We start from the raw sequence: 20725 nt of genomic DNA, 5'->3' as shown, positions 1-20725 counted from the left end.
AGAGGATCATTGTAGGTCCCTTCCAACTGAACTATTCCATTCCATCACTTTCTTTTCCATCAGAAAACAGACCTTACATTTTTCCTTTCTAAAACCCCAGACTCATGAACTGGGTCAAAAGGAGAGAAAAGACTGACAACATTATCATATTAAGATCATCTTTCTGCCCTGCAAAACAGAGAAGTCATGGCAAGTTTTTTTTACACGCTTTACGTTCAATATTCAGTTTTCTTCCATCTTCGTATAATCAACATAACCAATGGAGTCCTGCCAAACTTTGACTTATAACCATTAAGAAAGGTATTACTAACTCTAAGTCAATACCCAACAGAGTATTTTCCTACACACAGATATGCAGGGCAGTTGTTCCAGATCCATGCAACAACACACATGATATTGTCAGTAGCTTCCAACAGATCACACAGCAACAAAAAGGATGAAAGCCTCAATATAAACAGCTATGTTCTCAGTTAATGTTTCCAGAATCTGCAATAGAAATCACTTTGTGTACTGAGTACGCAAGAAGCAGAAGCTGACTTGCACAGCACACTGAGTGTTTGTGCATATACCACTTTGTATTACTACAGAAAATAAACTACAGCATATTCATGAACTGATGCCCAATATGCTTAGATTCTATGAGAAAAAACACTACAGAAATCCTGAAAGAGATGCCTAAAGCAAGGAAAGTAAGGACAGATGAGACAGACTTGAGCAGTAATAAACATATTTCCTTTTGATATTTAAAGTGGTAAACAGAAATAGTCTACCTTTGTTGAAAAACACAGAAGCCTTAAGCAAAGCAGCTGCATTATAACTGAGAACTTCCTGGGTTTTTTTTCAGCTTATTTTGAAAATTGTGTAGTTCTGAGTCAAGAGGGAAATACCTGTATGCTAAAGCACTGGCTACATCAGAATAAATTATCTCTCAAATGTATCAATGGCCCTACAATTCATAGGGTCACATCTACCAACAATATCTTCTGCTAAACCTCCTAACTCTGCTCATAATCAGTTTAGACAAGCCATTGATAAGAACGGCAATGGTGCTTTGTTAATACCAATGCTTTTAAACAGTGGTATTGATGACAGCAACTAGATATGCAATTAGTGCAGGTATGTCTGTATCACATAAAATAATGCTGCTTAGACAAAAAAATGTACCTGCAGGATTTCCCAAGTTCTCACATGGGGAAAAACACTTTCCCTAAGCAATATCTAATTGCAAACAATAAAGAGTTTTATGTTTTGGTGGTTTGGGGTTTGTTTGGGTTTTTTTTACATCTACAAAACCAGCTTTTTTTCCAACATAAAAAACAGAGGGTGCATGCACACCTGTAATTCTCCCCCCCCCTTTTTTTTGCCTGTCCCAATAAAAAGTGACACTAGAAAGCAGAGCTGTTGTTCTGCTTTATTTGATATAGAGACAGCCTGAAGCAGTTTTTCCAGAAGACACATTTTTGTCTAGCTACTACTGTCACATTCAGGCCTTAATACACTATAGAGAACTACAGTCTGGTTCAAATGGAATCGCCCCTGAAGTCTTCCAACATCCGTTCCACTATAAAAGCAGCAACAACAGGAAGACCATAGCATTGATAAGACAGATGTGATAAATACCAATATGTGACACGCAGGCTTTAAACATGATTTACAATAGGAAAAAATACTGCAGCTTATTGCTTTAGAATTTGCACAAAGGTCTAATGTAGATGCCATCTATGAAAAACATAAAAACTTTACATTTTAGGGTTTTAGATATTATAAAAAGCAGAAGATGGCAAAAAATCCAAGTTCAAAAATATTCCTTAAAATGGTCTTAAATTTTACCTAGTTTTGAAAGGAAGGATGGTCCATCAGTTGCTAGAGAGTAGCCAGAGACCCACGTTCAATTCCCTGCTTCATCAGAGGCTTCCTGCATGACCTTGGTCAAGCCATTTAGTCTCACTGGCTGAGTTTCCCCATCTGTAAATTGGAATAATAGTACTTATGCCCAGAAAGGAGGCACTGGTAGGAATCTGTTGCAGACTACCAAGTAAAACTGGGTAACAAGTTGCTCCATGACCTCTTCCTCATGATGTAGAAAGAACTACATTGTCAACATGTGGGACAGGAAAGAAGGGAAGGTAGATACTGAGATTTCAACTTGAGAGAGACATATGAGATCTCATGCAGCTAGTACCACCATTAAATGAGATTTAAAAAACTAAACTACAGTAGTTTTCTAATGCAATCAAAGTATTATTTTGGAATCCATCAAACAAGACAAAGATGATGTACACACCGATGCTTAGAAAACTTTTAGCTTCCAATCCAGTAATCATGCTTCAAACTATTTCTTATAAGCAAAGGCAAAAAAATCCAATCTGCAATATATATACACATACTAGGTGTTTTAACGCAGCTGATTCCCAAAGCCAGGAAAATTAAGGAAAAAAACTAAGGAGAAAAATCCTCCTCTGAAATAATTTGTATCGAGCCAGACAAAAAGTAGATTTCATCACAGAACCAAGAAACCACAGTCATTAGACAGAACAATTATGCTTAAAGGCTGATACTGATTAAGACACTATATATTTAGAGAAGACACTAAATACATAACTAAAATTAGAAAATATACATAGTTTTTCTATTTCCTTGGCACTTTCCTATGCTTATAACTCAATGATAATTAAGCAAAACAATCAAACCCACTTTTGACAGGATCTAGGGCAGAAATAGTATTAAAAAGCAGGAGCTTGGGAAATTGTAACTCTGCTAAAGCCATTACCTTATGGGGTAGCAAGCTGCTAATAAATGGCCACAAATACTTATTGTAAGTGTTTCTGTTTTGCAACTGAGGATGAGCACTGGCATCACGAGTCAGCACTTAATTGTGCACAGTAATCTACAACAGTACTTAATTTATAGTAAAGATGAACGTGTTTACGAATCAATGGGTTCCAGGTAACAGTAACTTTTTTTTTTGCAAGAGCTTAACAAAATACCCGCCTTCATATACTTTAGACTTTTTTAAAACCCTTTCTTTCAACAATTTCAACAGTTAAGGAGCCAGTTATAAAAAAGGACGAGGAATTATGAATATGGTTACTAGCCTCAGTGCAGTTCTGGCCAACATAGACAGGACAGCATGAAAATCAAAACAAAACTACAAAAATCATTGGTCTATCAATTCTGATTTCATAAAAATATTATTTTGTTGAATAATCAAACTTTTGCTTTTTTTTGTTACTTCTGTAAAATATTAGTGTCACATTGTACTAAATACTACTAAATACACACAAGAGTATGAGTTAAACACATAAAAGCCATAAACCTAATGGATCTCTAACATTGAAAAGGAGTACTTCATGTGAATTTCAAGAAACATTTGTATTTGGTCCAATGATACTTAGTTTTGATGCACTGATGCCCAGGAAACACATTAACAATGATAAAGCTGGCAGCCAATTTAAAAATTTCCAAAGGAAACAACAAGGATGATGGTACAGTCCTACCTCACTTTTTCTGGTAGGCTGATGGAATCACAAAATACATTTCTAGCACTGCCAGTCCGAAATTAGTAGCCTATTTCTTTGTTAGAAGATGTTGGACGTATACTTAGAACAAAGCATTGCATCCTGAGAAGCAATGCATCTGGAGTATTCAACAGATGTAAGCAATTCACTTTTTTTTTAAATTAACAGCTTTTTTTGATAAATACAGTTTTTATAATCTTCAGTTGCATGCAACACAAATAACAATTTTGCCTTGCTTTAATATTCAAGCTTTCCCAGAAAAATATGAAAATGCTTTGCTAATCCATTGCTACAAAGAAAGAATAGTAACTTTCCCATACAAAAGTCACTTAAAAACATTCACGGCTCGATGCAGATTAAAGGCCCTGTCACTCTCTGTTTGAAGAAGGATTACTGGGTCTTCTAAGTAGAGACATACAGATCTCTCACCTTGAATTTAGGCTTTGGAACACTTTTATATAACATTTCACACCAGGAAAAGATAGCCTATATGCTGAGCACAAACCCCAACTATTCTCTGATAAAATGGGAGCATTTGACAGTGGGTCTTCATAGGAATCTGTTCTAGTTTCAAAAATGAAAGTGTTTGAGAACAGTCATTGAATGTTGTAACTGACACCAGGATTGCAAAGTTCAGCAGAAAGATCACATATTGGAAAGCTCTGCAAGCACACTTGAAGACAGAATTCAAAATTATCTTGATAAACTTGAGAAACTGCCTCAGATCAGAGCACAACACAATCACGAAAATAAGCACAAGGTGCTAAACAAAGGCAGAAACTACCAGTGACAGGACAAGTATCAGTTTTACAGAAAAAAAAGTGAGCAGATTATAATGGATCATGAGGTGGTATATGTTCAGCTATCTCATACTGTTTCAAAAAAAGGATAGACATGCACATGAACAGGTGTGGAGTGCACAATATACCTGAAGTGATTGTCTCTACTCAGCCTCAGTAAGTCCTCTGCTAAAATACTTATGACCAGTTCAGGTCAGAACAACAGGAGACAGCAGAAGAAAGCAAACAAGAACAATAAAAGGTCTAGAAAATGCAGACTTCGGAGTGGTCAAATTAGGTTGCTTTATCAAGAAAAAAGACGACTGAAAGGGGAATTAATAACCTGTTCCTCATGAAAGGCCTGCCAAAAAGAGAATAAATAATCCTATTTGGGATTAAGATTCAACTAGAAATACTTAGGTAAGAAAATTTCCTTGAATGACAGATTGCAAGAACAGAAGCAATGAAGAGACTATGCAGGGACACTGTAAAGACCTCTGTATGGTAGAGATGGAAAAGAGGCTAGAGAAGCATGTCAGGAATGGCACTGGTACAATTAATGATGGTTTGATGCAACAGGATGGAATGACAACAGAGAGACATGGAGGTGGGAGACAGATGATCACATACAAATAAGAGTAAAAAGCAACAGAACACAATATGACATGGAGAATCAAATCAATGTTGGACACCTTTCTGGAACACTCTTTATACAAGTTGTTGGGGCCAAAACAGAAATAACTAGTTGTATAGCCATTTCAAACAACTACTGAATGAAAGCAGCTTCCTAGAATTTAAATCTCTCTTGGATGGTGTTATGATTATTACATCTGAAGTCTGAACAATGGTCTGACATCACAGTAATATATGGCAAACTCTACAGTAAAATTTAGATCTTAAAGTACCCAAATATAGCATATCTGAAGTACAGGTTTGTTTAGTTGGTTCATTTGACACTACAACAATGATTAAGTTTCCCTTTCTGTTTTGTTTTTATTTGTTTTTTTTACTTTAATAAAAAACAGAATTATAGGGGGAATCAGGAGCAATTGCAAAACAAGAATGCCATAGTTAAATTCTGTAATGAATTCCCCATTCTGTACCAACTTCAGTGCATGGTCATTTTAGAGCCTGCTGCAACTGCCACAGTCCTGTTGTAACAAAAATGAGCAACACTCAGAGCCCTGTACAATCAGCCCTGTCGGTGCCTCCGTGACACAGACACAGTCCACAACCCTAATTCTCACAGGTATGAATGTGAGAGCAATCTAGTTTGGCCTTGTGGTGGTGCATTCCTTCCCCCCTGCGGGCCCATCTACGAACTCGGGAAGTCTTGCTAGGCCTTAGCGTAACTGTAATAAGTTGGGTGGTTAAGTGTCCCTTGACCATACCAGACGCTCTTGCATGGCTAAGACAGGGAGTCAGTCGCGCTGACCATTCCAAGGACTCGGGCTGCCTGGCAGAGGTGGGGGATGGGAGTAGAGATAATTAGTTCTCTCCTAACAACCTTGAGACATATCCCAGCCCTCTCCTGACAACCTTGGAGCATCCCATATCTGAATCTTAAGTGATTTTCTGACAGCCCTGGAGCCTTCCTTATCTGAATTGTAACTCATGCGTAACAGTACCAGTGCTACTGGAATCCCAGTAATTTGATGATGACTAAAGCCAATCATCTCACAAACCTATAAACAGTAGTACCAAGTGAGACCCTTTGAGCTCTCCTGGGCTGCAGCAGGCTGCGACCAGCATCTCCCTCTGAATGGGATGCCTCTCAGAGCTCACAAACTCTTCAGTTTGTGAAAATTGGAGGTCTGTCACTGAAAGCCAACAAGACTTGGGCTGATACTCTCTGCTCCTTGAGGCTCAACTCTCCACCCATTGAGAGGGATGCTGAAGCATTTGGTGTGAATATTTTCACTGACCGAGGGGAATTTTTAACAGGTATACCTCTTTTACTCACTTATGTATACCTCTTAGTGTCTTTATGGATGTGTGTGTACTAACCTGAACGTTCTATAGCAAGTATATTACAAATATTGCTTTTTAAATCTATATTTAAATTACTGCCATGAACTGTATTTGACTGTGAATGAATCTCAGGCTGCTATTACACTCATAATCCTTTTAGATACAAACCGTTGCACAAGGCTGGGACTAGGAGTTGATCCAGCCACACCTAGACTCCGACAGGAGTTCAGAAAGCAAGGGGTTGTTCTCTGAACCTTGTGACTCAATGGGAGGGTCTCCCCTGCCTTTTTACATTCCTGTAAAATATGTACAAATCACGAAAAATCAATTCTAACTCGATTTTCCTTTGTATGTTTCTCTTTTACCCTATTGTGTCTTCAGTCTCTATATACATATTTTAGCTTGATTCTAACTTAATTTTCCTTTACGCATTTCATTCATGCATTAAGTAATAGGGTGAATCTCACCACTGAATTCTGTGAAGTCACACTTTTATATAAATTCCTATTAAATAATTTTTGCTAATACTATTACAGGTGATTCTTTAAGCAGTCTAAACCACTCCATTTCGCAACAGGCCTCAATCCATGCTACCTAATCCTTGTAACAAGACACTACTCAAAACCAATGCACGATTTTCTTTACAACACAAGGTGAAGTACAAGCAGATTTACACCGAACCTGGAACTTGAAAGACTCCACTTAATACAATCCAAATGCAAAAGGCAGATTGAGGGTGGCCTCAATATTCCTGCCCCCTCCCTGTGAGATTTGGCCACTATGCAAACCAGATCATTAGTCAAAGCACAGTAGTTGTCCAAAATTCAAAATTTAAAAAGTCTTGAAGTAGCACAGAGCTTTATTCTCCTGATACACAGCAAGTAACAAATATGTGCATTTATAATTCTGTATGCAAAGTATCTTTAAGATGTTACTTTCAAAACAGCACTTTGAGAAAATGCTGGAGGTTCTTTGTAGTCAGTTTATGTAGTTAATGTGCTTTAGAAATTGAGGCAGGTAAAAACCCTTAGATCTCATAAAATGAAGATCAAATCACACTCCAGCAGCTTGCTGTTAGTGAAAGCACCAGGACACTCACTGCCTCACCACTGTCACTACACAGTCCCATTGCTTGCCCTTGAACAAGCAACTCAGCTGACTCCATGGTGTGTACATTTAGGGAACATGTGGCCTAGAAACTAAGCACACACAAGGAATTATTAATTTCCTGCAATCTTCCTCCATGCTGTTTGCTTAAGGGTCCAATGAAGCATCATGCATAAGAGATAGGAAGGGCAATTGCCTTTTTTTTTTTTTTTTTTTGATAGTAGCTAGCTACTATATTGACTTGGTAACATCAGACCAAACTCTTCCACTGAAGTCTTCATTGACAAGTTTTTTCTTACACATTAAGAGCAGGAACATAAAGTACCTGACTATTGGCTCTCCTACATGCTGCAGCACTGCTTTTTTCCCACTTTAGCCACTAAAACTCAGGACAACTGTCAAGCAGCTAAACACTTCCAATATGAGCTGATTTGGACAGTTTTGGTTTATGCCAAACAAGAAAATGACTGTGCCAGGTATCTCTCTTGGATAACAAATGCTATCCAAGTCAAATTTGGGATCTAACAGTAACCTCGTAGCCCTGTGGCTGCATGGTCAACATGAGTCTATCAAACCAACCGAATCAAAAACTGCAAAGCCATGCACATTAGACACAGTACCACTTTATGCAAGCTGTATCTCAAGTCAGTTATGTAACATCTGTCGCACTCTGAAATGAATCCAGTAATTGTGGTATATTTTACACCAGGCAGAGCCAAATATGTTAATCACTATGCTTTGCTTTTTAAGAGGAACTTTATTTCAGAAAATGTCTGCATTCCTACAGAAACTTCCTGCCATCGGAGACCTCCTTGCTGCACAGTCAGACAGACTGCCTTTTGAAGCAGCACCAGCCCATTTTGTACACTAAGAACTCATTCACCACTCCCCAGGCCTATCCTCAAAATGTGACACCTTTTTTCCTTAATTTATACTAAAATTAATAGTTCTGAATATTCTCTGCTATTAGTAACTTGAAATACTCTAGCTATTGGAAAGTGTGAGTTTCATAGAATAAATTTGTTTTGGAAACGTACATATTTTTGTCAAATACTGTGCTTTTTGTTGCTGTTTCTTCTAAAATGCATCTTCACCTGATGTCTGCCTGCATCTCAATCAAAGTATCATAAAAACCAACTTCAGTGAAATAATAGCAAGACAATCTTTTTTGACTATTTTTTCTTTCTGCAGCTATTTGGACTGCAAAGAGATCTTCTGTTTTGCACAACAAATCACCTAGAAGTCCAAGTAAGCTGTTCCTAATCCCAAGTATTCTACAACCCAAGTATCAGCAAGAGAAGGATGAGAACCTCCAGTTCAGAACTCTGAAGGAAAAGCTACACCTTAAATTGCAGGTTTGATACTCAGACTTTTTAAAAAATTTAAAATTGGTAGCTGTATACTGGCAAGTGGCAAATACACCTGTATTTAAAAATAAGAAAAAAAGAACCTGGTAACTATTAGTTACTATTAGTCTATTAAGACAATACCAGTAGTTTGCCAAATATTAGAATAAGTTTCAGGTGAGGGCTAGGGGAGGGGTCTGCAAAAAGAAAAGAATGGCAATAAATGGAAAGAGTTAAAAGTGAAAGAAAGTTTTAACTACATAGCTTACATATGATATGAAGGACTTTCTCGTACTGTATCCAACCTGAACTTGAGCATCCAAAGCATCAAATGGCACTGCACTGAAAATGAAGAAGGCTGGGACTTACAAGAGTCTGCTGGGAATGGTAAAAGCAGGATGACAATTATTAGTTTTAATATGGCAAGTACTCGAGCAGTTGAATTATTATTGCAACATAATTAATAATGTCACTGATAAAGCTTGTATAGAAAGTACCAAATTTCTTTAGACACATTCCTGGCCTCAAGTCTAACGGTACCTTATGCAGACCAGAGAAGAATCTGAGGAGGTTTTGGAAGTTCTTACAATCACAGCCTCTGAAAATTGGCTATTTGATTGCTAATTTTGGTTTGCCTCACTCTTTTTCCTTTGCTTTCCAAGTTTGGCATCTTCCTTGAAAAAACATTAGTGATAAAGTAGTAGTACATCTCATTTTTGCTGAGTTTTATAGATTAAATTGGATAAAGTAAAAGATTTATTTTAGGTTATTAGATGATAGACCACATGACAACAGTTAAAAGAAACCCAGTCTCAAAGAAAAGCTTTAACCTGGAGCTTAATGCCACATTCTCAGCAATCTGAAAATAAGAAACCAAAGCTATTCTTCTTAAGTAGGAAATTATGCCATTCTTTAGAAGAATGTCTAAGAAACTGTCAGCCTCTCTCCAGAATCACCCACCTCAATGTCATTTAGCATACTAAGCAAGTCTAACAAATGAAACTCATCTCTGAATGCAGTTATTAATGTCAAAATGAACAAGTGGACATCAACAAAACCATGGCTTTTTGGAGGAAATTCAGAAAGATGGCAAAAGGTCTGCTAAGCATGCAAAAACTGCAAAGAAAACTTGACTATACAAGAAAACCTTGCCATCTTTCTTTGTGTTTTGCAAACAGAGCATCACTACCTGGTGTGGGTAAGATACTAAAAAGGGACTCCCAACAGTGAGTACTGGCAACAAGGCAGTCGCTACCAAGCAGCAATACCTCAGAAGAACATGATTAGTTAATCAATGATAACAACACAGAAGTAGTAAGATTTCTTCCAACTACAGATAAGCTCGCAAGAAGAACAGTTTCAAAATAAAACATACTTAGAAACTACAGAAGAAAATAAATCTGCCACTGATAGAGCATCTAATCAAAAGGAGGTATAGCACAAATTATTAGCTGCAGACACCAGCGGCTTCACAGGGAAAGCATGAAGCATTGTGCAAGTAACTTGAGTCACAGGCACAGTGACCTCAGGACAATAACTATGTGGAGGTAAAACTGAGTTTTGTTTTGGTTCTGTAATCAGCAGTTGAAACTGAAAGCGTTAAGACTACTTAGAGAGCACTCTAACACTATCAGGGAGAAGTTACTATATGGGCAAATGTATTTTATGACCACATTAAAAAGCTATTCAACAACCAAACGCAAACATGATACACAAACTTCCATTACACTGGCTAAGTCTTCCTGGAAAGACATTTCTCCAAATGTTTCTATAAAAACATGATGTGGCTATATAGAAATATTTTTGAAGCCACCATCAGCTTGGAAGTTGGTTAAAAAAGTGGGAGCTCTGTAAAAACCTCAAGCATATGGCGGCAACCCGGAAAAGTCAAAATATGTGCATGGAAAAACCCTAGAAATGCAAACAATCACAAGACGGACCTTGAAGGAAAAAAAGAATGGTCAGTCTAATTAACAATCAAGGAATTCACTGAAGCACAGAACAAGATCAGCCAAAAGAAAACAGCTACTCAGCACACCGAGCTCACCCAAGAAATATGTATATACGCACTACATGCAAAAGATTGCTTTCCTACAGAAAAAAAATTTAATGCCTTGCACCTTAAGTTAAAACTACAAAACAGATTTCTTGAAGTAGTTTCTCGATTAAAACACTAGCCTACCTTTTTCATCCAAAATGTTTAGAAAATGGACTGCCATCAGAGCAACGTAACACAATAACTCAAGACAAAACCCCCAAACAACTTTGTCATAATCACTTGCATTTCAAGCAGACGTTGCTCCATATGCACAAGTCCATGTGTTTTCACCTCCTACGAAATAACCAGTCTTCCATTTCAAACCTGACAGAAAAAAGGATGCAACTACTACTATTCCACAGGAATTTCTGCATGAGGCAGTGCCCTGCAGTCACACATAGAAGCATGAACAAACAAACAAAAGAAACCTTTCAAATTTCTAGTATCCCCACCAATACCTCCACTGAAAACTGAGAAAACATTGTAGTATGGACATTACAGAAACCTGAATTTCTGCAACCATTTGAATGACAAAATGATCTCCCAGCTGCCAACCTGTAGCTCAAAAACAGTTACAGTGCTGAACTACTGTCATTACAAATGCATGATCCAGTCTTTCGATTTTATTTGAAGTGTGACGCATACACACCTTAGAGAAAAACATACCAACAAATGTGTCAAGACAGGGACCTAAATTATATGTACTAGAATTCAACTTGCTAAATTTTACTCTACTTGCAGAGCTCTTACTGAGCCTACTGCTTTCTGTAGCCATAACTAAAAATTCAGCTAAATGAAGTGACTACATATTCACCAAACAGATCATAAAACATATGGTTTCTACTTTCCCAGCTTATGGCATTTTATTTGGTAAAAAGCAAGCCCTGTACATACCATGTCAACACTGTCCACCCAAGAAAATAAACAGCCGAAGGAAAAATATGCTATGTTTTGACAATGACAGGGGGGAGGGGGAGGGGAGGAATCTAAGGTCTTGCCAAAGTATATTTTATTTTTCTTGCCATTTTTCCTTGTTTCTGTTGTTGCACTTCAACACTACAAAACAATATTCAAAAAGGTCAAAACAAATAATTTTGATGAAATCTCTAAATCTCTTCTGCCTGTAGTTGGAACGTTCAAATTCTTCAAAGGCAGAGAGTTTGATCTGCAAATGCAAACACTTACAAGGAGCTTCCTGCAGTCAGACTTTGCCAGCACACAGTAACTTTCCAGCTTTCACTTGCAGAGGCTGGGTCTGAATACTCCTATTAATTTAACGTGCAAGAACACTACAATTTTTCTTATCACTTATATCAGTATAAATAAAACTTGTAGATGCAATTACCACTAAATATAAAGAAGATGGGTTAACTCTAGTAAGAGATTCCTTGAATATACATTTTAAGCAGTAAGCCTATTTGAGCAGCAATTTTCCAAAGTCAAGTAACCATGGTTCACTGAGTCTGAACTAGGGAATCTGAAATCTTTGATTCTGCTGCAACAAACACCACACAGAATGAGGAAGAGACTGACGCTCCAAAGTCAATCCAGTATTTATACATCAGTAAGCTCTACAGAGCACCCACTATCAGATGAGCAAAAACTTATTTTATAGCCTGTCATGGAAGCCAGCAACTAAGCACCACGCAGCCACTTGCTCAAAAAAACTAAAACTCATGGGTTGAGAGAACAGTTTAATAACTAAAATAAAATATAATAACAATAATAATAATTGTAATGAAAAGGAATACAACAAAAAGAGAGAAATTAGATGCAAAAAAAGACAAGTGATGCACAATGCAATTGTTCACCACCTGCTGAGCGATGCCTGAGCAGCGATCTGCCCCTCCTGGCCAACTCCCCCCAGTTTATATACTGAACATGACATTCTATGGTATGGAATATCCATACCAAACTTTGGCTAGTTTGGGTCAGCTGTCCTGGCCACACTCCCTCCCAGCTTCTTGTGCACCTGCTTGCTGGCAGAGCATGGGAAAACTGAAAAATCTTTAACTTAGGATGAGCACTACTTCGCAACAACTAAAACATCAGTGTGCTATCAACTTTATTCTCACGCTAAATCCAAAACATAATGTACCAGCTACCAGGAAGAAAATTAACTCTATCCCAGCCAAAACCAGGACATAGCCCTTCACTGATGCAAATATATAGCAGTTATGCTGTGTGTGATTTTACAGCTAAGCATAATTTCAGAAAACTCCCACCTGGCAGCCTACTGGTGGAAAGCTTAGCAATTTAGATGCCCCTTCCACAGCTGCATAGGGACATCCACATCTGACCAGTGCAAGGCTGGACAGGGCGGGACTAGGTCAACCTTTTGACCTTGTTTGGTACAGCTGTTCTTTCATTGACACAAATGTAAAATACTCAGACTGCTGTATTAAAGGCAGCATTTCTCTGTCTTAGAAGCTTACCTTCTCAATCTAGAGGTTCCATATTTCTACCTAGGCTTCCCCAAACATACTTATTTTGTGCAAGTCCAATAGGTTTAAAATGTATTGAAATTACTGCAAACATGCAGATCATCATAGCATGTGTTCAATAGTAGGACACTTCCTAAAATATCAGAAACACTGCATAAATGCCATGCAGGCACAGTGAATATTCAAAGTGGGCACTTCGATAATCCCCAGGAATAAAGCAGTTCAACAAACTCCTACATGTGTACAGCAATTGCTACCAGGTGTCAAGAAATTACAAGTATCCTCAAATAAGGAAAAGGGCAGGGGAAAAAAAAAAAAAAGACAGGAACTTGGAGTGTCTTGGTTAACAGAAACATGGAAGACAGCAGGGTGAAAAGGTACCCAATGGACATGGAATCAGTGTTGTGTAAGGACAGCTCTACAAAGGGTTTAACCAAATGCGTGCAGGCTAGTAAGCCTCTCTGGTACACTGCCACACCAATTCTGTCACTGTTACTTCTCCATAGCCTGTATTTTGGAGGAACATCCCTTCACCTCCCAGTCCCATGGCCAGCCCTAGTAACACCACTGCCGAGATCAGTCCTACCAATTCCTTCCACAGCTACCACCTGCCCTGCCCCTTACTATTCAGTGAGTACAACACAGGGACACCAGAGATGGCACAAGACTGGAAAGGCTCATTAGATTGAGTCTCCACCCCATTCCTCATCTATAACTTGATAACCACTTCAGCTCTGCCAAGATCCTTTTGAGAATTTTGCAAGTCACACTGAGTTTCCCCTACTGCAGTTACACTGCCAAAGAAGCCAAGACTTTCTTTTTTTTTTTTAATAAATCATGTAAACTTATACTTACATAAGCTACAAATGCAGAGGTATTCCATCCCCCTCACACCATCCCTGCTCCTTACATCTCGGTAGTATAAATGGCTATAGAATCTGTCATAACACTATTGAACCCTGAGAAAAGTAATCAGTGGAGCCACAGAAGACACTGCTCATTGTATGAATGCAAATTTTTCAGCGTGGATGTCTATCTTTCACAGATGGGAAGACAGAAAGGCTATCAGAAAAAAAACGTGCATAAGAAGTGCATAAGAAGCATTCATAGTACTTTGTACTTAGGCCACCAACAAAGCATCACAGATTAAGTGGAGAAAACGTATATCCACTACTTTTGCCGTCAGCTCTCCTTCAAAGAACCGTATTCTACTTGCAAAGCAAAAAAAAATTCTATTTGGAAAAAATGTTCAACATCCTGTTTGTTCTTAAACATCTCTTTTACAACACGAAGCATTAAAGATATGCCTACTGGTCTTCCCAACATCCATCCAGCCCAGTATCCTGCCTTCAACAGCAGCGATAGGAGACATTACTTAGGGAGTGAGACAAAGCCTAGAGCACAATCTGTGGTCCATTCCCCTCATATATTCTTTCAATACGCAAACACATGCAAGTGTCTTGCTGACAGGAGGAATGCTCCAGGAACATGATCACTTGTGCAGGACAGAAGGAAATGAAGACGAGTACAGTGGCACAGAAAGCAATCTGAATATCCCGGACTCACACAACCCCAGCTGGTTGTGAACTGTTGCACCACTTCCACGGAGTCCCAGTTTCAACTCCCTATCCAAAAACTCCTCTTTCCATATCTATTGCAGTTTAAAAGCCTCTACAAACTCCCCATTCAGTCCCAGTGAGAGAGAACTGAAATTCTGCAGCAGACATATACACAGCTGGCGAGAACCTCCACACACCCTATCCCAAACAGACAGTATACGGACATCTTCCCACATTCTTCCCTATTGTCAAGATGACTTCCAAGCAGCATCTGAAAACTGCTTGAGAGCACATATATCTAAATCCAGTCTTGTAGGGTTCCAGTGTCCCTCATCTATGACATACAGTCTCCAGACAGGAAGATATTCTTTTCCAATGTGACCTAGTTAGAAAAACTAGTTGAAATACCCTGATATTTATGGTTAACTCAAACAGTTCTGACACTTGCAAAGTAAATTAAGCTTATTCCACAGTTCAGACCATTTCTAAATATCAACTTTAGTCAACGAAATCCCTTATCAACAAGACACTTTAGACTACTATGTGTTTTCATTAAGCTGTATAACCTACATATCATGAACAAGTGAAAATGTCTTCAGAATACATTCAGTTGTATGTGCAGATTACTGTAGGAAAGATAAAAACTCAGGCATAAAAAAAGTCTTGTGAGACATAACTTGCTATCCATAAAGAGGTAAAAAAACCAAACCACCAAGCCACCCTTTCTCTACCATCTATCATAAGAAGCATATATGGATTATTCCAAAACAGTCCTACTCAAAACACCTTGTGTTCTAGGCCTCCCAACTTCCACAGTATTTGTATAGCTTGTCTGTGCATTAAGATAGTCATCTCACACACTTTTGTTTTCCACGTAAGCAAAAGCAGTACCATCCTGCATATGACACATTAAGCTACTTTGGCATTAACATGTAACATGTCCTTTTACAATATTAGGACAATACTGAGCTAAAGCTTGACAGATCTTTTATGATTCTGTCCTAACAGACATCTTGAGAAAAATGGCAAGATCTGTTTCTAGTTAGAAGAGGCAAAGCTGTTTTCTAATAGCAGCAAAGTTTTCCCTCAGGATTTCTTCTTGGTGCTCTGAAGATGGCACAACTAGGACTGACCATTATACAGATTTTTTTTTTGTGGACTAACCATAATTAGATTGTTCCACATTTTATCAAAGTAAGATTATTTAAGAGCTACTCTCTATAACCAAATTTATACAGAGAAAAAAAGCAAAACCTTTTCAGAGGCTTTACCCCACCAGAAAAAGTAATAGTTTCCTAAAATGCCAATATTAAAAAAAAAAAAGAAAGAAGCTATTTCAGCTACTTTCTGAAAGGCTTTAAGTTCTATACTTCTTGTCTCTTCCTGAGTTTTCTGCCTTGGAAAGGTGTAGCTATTCAACTGCGGTTTTGTATTTCTAAAAGCCCTATGCCAGACTATGGGCTAGTAAGTGAAACCATCCTTACAGGATATCACAAAAAAGCACAGACTTAAGTAACCCAAAGAGCAGAATAGATTTTTTTTCCTAGCCTTTTTCAGACCTAATCCACATTATTACTTTACCTTAGATGAGTATCTCCTGAACTGTGGTTGACTGCTTGGTGCCAACTTGTCACTTCTTCTGGCAGGATGAGTTTAAAAAGACAACTTATTTTTCTGGTAGTATATCGTTATCATTGTCAAAGCAGCATTCATTATGCATGGAAGGTTCCATGACGACACTAAATATCCTACAGTACAGAACTCTGAAAAACATGCCTTGAGTATTTTTACACAGTTCACATCTAAGAGTTCTTGTACAGACCTGGATAATAAATATACTGTTTAGAGACAGCTGCATCACTGAAACTTTGCTAAGTGGAAGGTTATTGATGAAAGGAACTGGGGCGAGAACTGCAGTGCTGAACAAAGGCAATGAACTCACACACCAAAAAAATCCTATTCTTCCCATGCTATCAAGCACAGAAGATGATTTTTGCTTTGTTAGGGTAGTCTAACAGGCATCACATGGTTGGGAGAGCAATGACTAACCAGAAAACAAGTGACTACCTTTTATTGGACAGAGATTCACACACACGCACAAAAAAAGAAGCAACACTCCATCAGTCCTTCCACCAAAACAGTAATAAGATCAGGTACACCAAAATTCATACATCATACTCATATTTGGGATGGATGATTCCATAATGCAAGAGTACTGATGATACACACGTCAAATGCAGTCTGCTACAGGAGTAGCACTCCCAATCAGGTCTTAGATAGCCCCAATACCTCTTCATGTTTCAGATAAGAGTCTCAAACACTTGTCCTGTTTTCCTTTTGAAGATCCCCTTTCTGCATAGGGTTGTTGTTTGTTGGGTTTTTTTTCTTCTTCCTTAAACAAATAAGGGAGGAGCTAGAGCACATCACCGTAACTCTCAACTGCAGACATAGGGTGCCAGGCCACCTGGGCTTGCAAAGCTAAAACCAGCGTACTACTTCCTACTGATAGCCCTAGTTGCAGTTCTAAAACAAGGCCAAAGAAAGCAGCATTATTGTAGGAAGACAAGGAAACTTCTCAAAGTTGGAACTGTGCAAAGAAGCCCAAAGAACTCATTGGAATAACAACAAATTAATAAAAAGCTAATCATAAAGAGAACTAATAAAACTTCACAAACACAGAACCTCATTCCCCCTACTGTGGGTCATCTTAACAGCCACAGCTACAGAAGCACACCATCAGTTCTCCAAAGCATGCCATCACTTACAGCGAATACTTGCAGAACTGACACGTGCAAAGAGAAACAGCACAGATATCTTTTAAGATCTCCACCCAAGCGTCTCACTGAGCTATACCAGAAATAAACCAAACAAATGCTAAAGAGTGTTTAAACACACTACCTGAAGCAAGAATTCCTACAGCTGAAAAGAAAATCCGAGACAGAAGGAAATCGATAATCCCCGCTCAAAATTGCGCCTTCAAACAAGGGGCATCATTCCGGCTGATGAAGAATACTTAACGCCCTCCCGGAAAAAAAAGAACCCCAACACTTGGAAGTTACATACAGACTTATCAGCATCAGGAAGCAGAAACGTCCCAGACGCGTTTGTTTCACACCTAAGTTACTGCCAACCACCGCACCCAAGCCTGCCGGACCCCCTCCGCCCCGAGGAGGCCCAGGCCCCGGCAGCTCGCAGGGCCGCTCCGCCGCCGCACTCGCCGCAGGCCGGGCCCGCCACTCCCCGGCCCGGAGCGCGCCCCGGCAGGCCCAGCGGGGAGCGGCGGGCGGCGCGCTCCAGGCAGGGCGCAGGTCGCCAGCACGACGCTGCCGCCACCCGCCCGGGGGAGGCGGCGCCCGCGGCCCCGGCCCCTCGCCTGCACCGCAGCCCTGCCCGGCAGCGGCCCGCGCCAGTGGCAGGAGGCCGCAGCCCACGCGGGCAGCCCGACCCGCGGCGTCCCCGCTCGCGGCTCCCGGTCGCCCCAGCCCGCCTGCCTCCCTCCCTCCCTGCCCCCCCCCCCGGCCCGCCCCGCGCGCCCCCCGCCGCCGGGGCCTCACCGCCAGGTCCTGGGGCACGGCTCCGCTCATGGCCCGCACCGTACCGCTCCGCCAGGCCCGGGAGGGCAGCGCAGGCCCCGGCTCCGGCCCCACCGCCTCGCCCTCGCCCGGCCCCGCCGCCAGCAGCAGCAGGAGCCGCTTCCCCACGGGGGAGGCCGCCGCGTCCGCCATCCCCGACGGGCAGGAGCCTCCTCCTCCGCCGCCGGCCCGAGCCCCCTCGGTCACCGCCGCCCCGAGACACCAAGCAAGCGACCGCCCCGCGCTGGGCCTCCGAGCGCCGCCCGCCCCGATCCCGGCATGCACCTCACTCGCACGGCCTCCCCCCCTTCCTCTGCCCCATAATGCCCCGCGCCGCCCCGCCCGGGGCGGACGGGGGGGGGCGGTGCTAGAGCGCAGGAGGCGTGTGGCCCCCGGCCAGCGGAGGGGAGGCGGACGCCGAGGGGCCGCCGGCGGGGACGGGCCCCGCGGCGGGGCAGGGGAGGCGGTCGGCGGGGAGGAGGCGTAGCGGAAGGCCTTCCCGCGGCAGGGCCCCTCGTTAACCCCAAGTGCAAGATGTGAAATTGTCACAGAAATTAGGGCGTGTTTACCTGAATTGCGAGGTAGACTTGCGCGAAAACCAGTACGGTGACATCTTGGGATGTGGGATCCGAGTTGCGGTTCAGATTGGCATGAGGACATGCTGTTGGCCCCAGAATAACAGCAGCGCGTCATGGGTCTAGGTGCTTTGCTTTTCAGTGGGGCACATTTTGAAAAGGCATTTATTGAGGGGGTGATTAGGATACAAAGTCATCGTGTTAGTGAGTGATTAGCTGATAGGTTTAAACACTTCTCACGTAGAGTAGTGCAATGCCCTGAACCTGCTCCTGTTCAACATACTTGAACAACCACAAAATACTTCAGAATCCTACACTGCTAGAGAAATGACACGCAACTTCACATCTCTTTCTGCTTGTGCAGTAAAGACCCAGTAGCACCAATAGAAACTGGAATGAGGAGCAGATGCTATACTCCATACCACAACAAGGATATTCTTGTGGAAATAAGTTTTTCTCTTCTTGTGCATGTACCATTTCCTCACTCTGGGAGAGTTGCATCTGGCACTGGATTAGCACCAGCAAAGCCAAGTTGCTTGCTTTCACTTCCATTTACTCAAAATGATTGTGCCAGGTTGTTTCAAGTAGATAACATCATCTCATCTTTGTTAGTTTCTGGTTACAGGGGTGTGATTCACTGTACTGGGAAATTGGTAAGGTGATGCCCAGTAGCAGTTTGTATGATGTGCCTGTCCTCAGAAGCATGTTTCATCATTTCATCCCATTATCTGTACTCTTTACGGTGTGATTTTAGTCCTGATGTGGCACACAGATAAAATGCTGAACAAATTCTAGGGCAGATTATTACATCAAGAGACAGTTGAAAAGACTTTTTTTTGGAAGCAGGGTCTGCCTTTGGTTGCCTTTTGAACAACTACATAGAACAAACATTGGTGGCATCAGAAGTCTGCTCTATCCTCCTCTGCTGTACAGCATCTGTGAGTTTGGATTTAGTACACGCCACTAGCTTTCCTAACTCACCTCCCCCCTCCCGCCTTTTTTTTTTAAAGTACAGGAGCTAATACCTACATGAAAGATTGCTGAAGGGTAGCAGAGCCATTACGTCCTGTGTCTAAGTGATTGCCATGGTAAATCCAAGATCAGCACTACATTCTTTGAAGACCAGGCTTTGCTCTCGTGTCTTCAGTTTCTTTACTGAAACAGTAAGATCATCTATGCATTAGAAATAGTACCACCATGTGAGAATTCCAAGTGGTCTTATGTCCCCTTCCCATTCCACCAGCTCCAAGACTGAAATTGCCATGCTAAAGCAGGCCAGCATTTCCCATATCCCACCTCCTGAGCATGGTGCTGGATATTCCAGAGGCACACAACACCAGCTAGACAAATAGTGATACGATCCACCAAGAACAGGAAGGGGTTTCCTAACTTTCATTAATGATCAATACAGGGAGCACAGGCCATAAAACATGAACTAACTTCAATTTATGAAATACCTAACCACTTTTCTATGCTAATTCTGTTGCACGAGCTTTTATTGTATGTTAGAAAAATTAGTTTCATGGGCTAATTTAGTGTATTAATTTCAAATACTATTTTACCGTAAAGGGGTGGAGGCAGCTATTGCTGTTTAGACATATAAACTACACATTTAAAAGGCTGCAAAACCAGTTACCACAATTGCAACTTGTGAGAAGTCACCTAAGTAACCACCAGGCTACATCCAAAGCTGTCCCTTAACCATTGAAGATGGCTTCTTCTCCAGTCTGCCACCTTCACAGCCTTGATTGATGGTCAATGCTCCAAAATCCAAAGAAAGTCATTTGCCAGAGTGGCTGATCCAGGGAGTGATTGT

The 20725-nt window shown here is 40.8% G+C and overlaps 1 protein-coding gene across 2 annotated transcripts in view; it reads right to left on the bottom strand.

The window, feature by feature from the left end:
* Positions 1-18616, bottom strand: part of KDM3B (lysine demethylase 3B) — a 72019-nt gene extending 53403 nt beyond the window's left edge. Inside the window, exon 1 of one of the 2 annotated variants that reach the window (XM_069773052.1) lies at positions 18317-18616. In XM_069773052.1, coding sequence (XP_069629153.1) covers positions 18317-18487 — 171 coding nt within the window. In that variant the 5' untranslated portion in view covers positions 18488-18616. Of the gene's footprint in view, positions 1-1830; positions 1955-18316 lie in introns of those variants that run through there. The other variant, XM_069773053.1, reaches the window with a different exon arrangement.
* Positions 18617-20725: the final 2109 nt, after the last annotated feature.

This window comes from Haliaeetus albicilla, chromosome 27 (genome assembly GCF_947461875.1).
Source record: "Haliaeetus albicilla chromosome 27, bHalAlb1.1, whole genome shotgun sequence".
Taxonomy (NCBI): domain Eukaryota; kingdom Metazoa; phylum Chordata; class Aves; order Accipitriformes; family Accipitridae; genus Haliaeetus; species Haliaeetus albicilla.
Note: the sequence above shows the minus strand (reverse complement) of the source record. Positions and strands in the feature narration are given on the sequence as shown.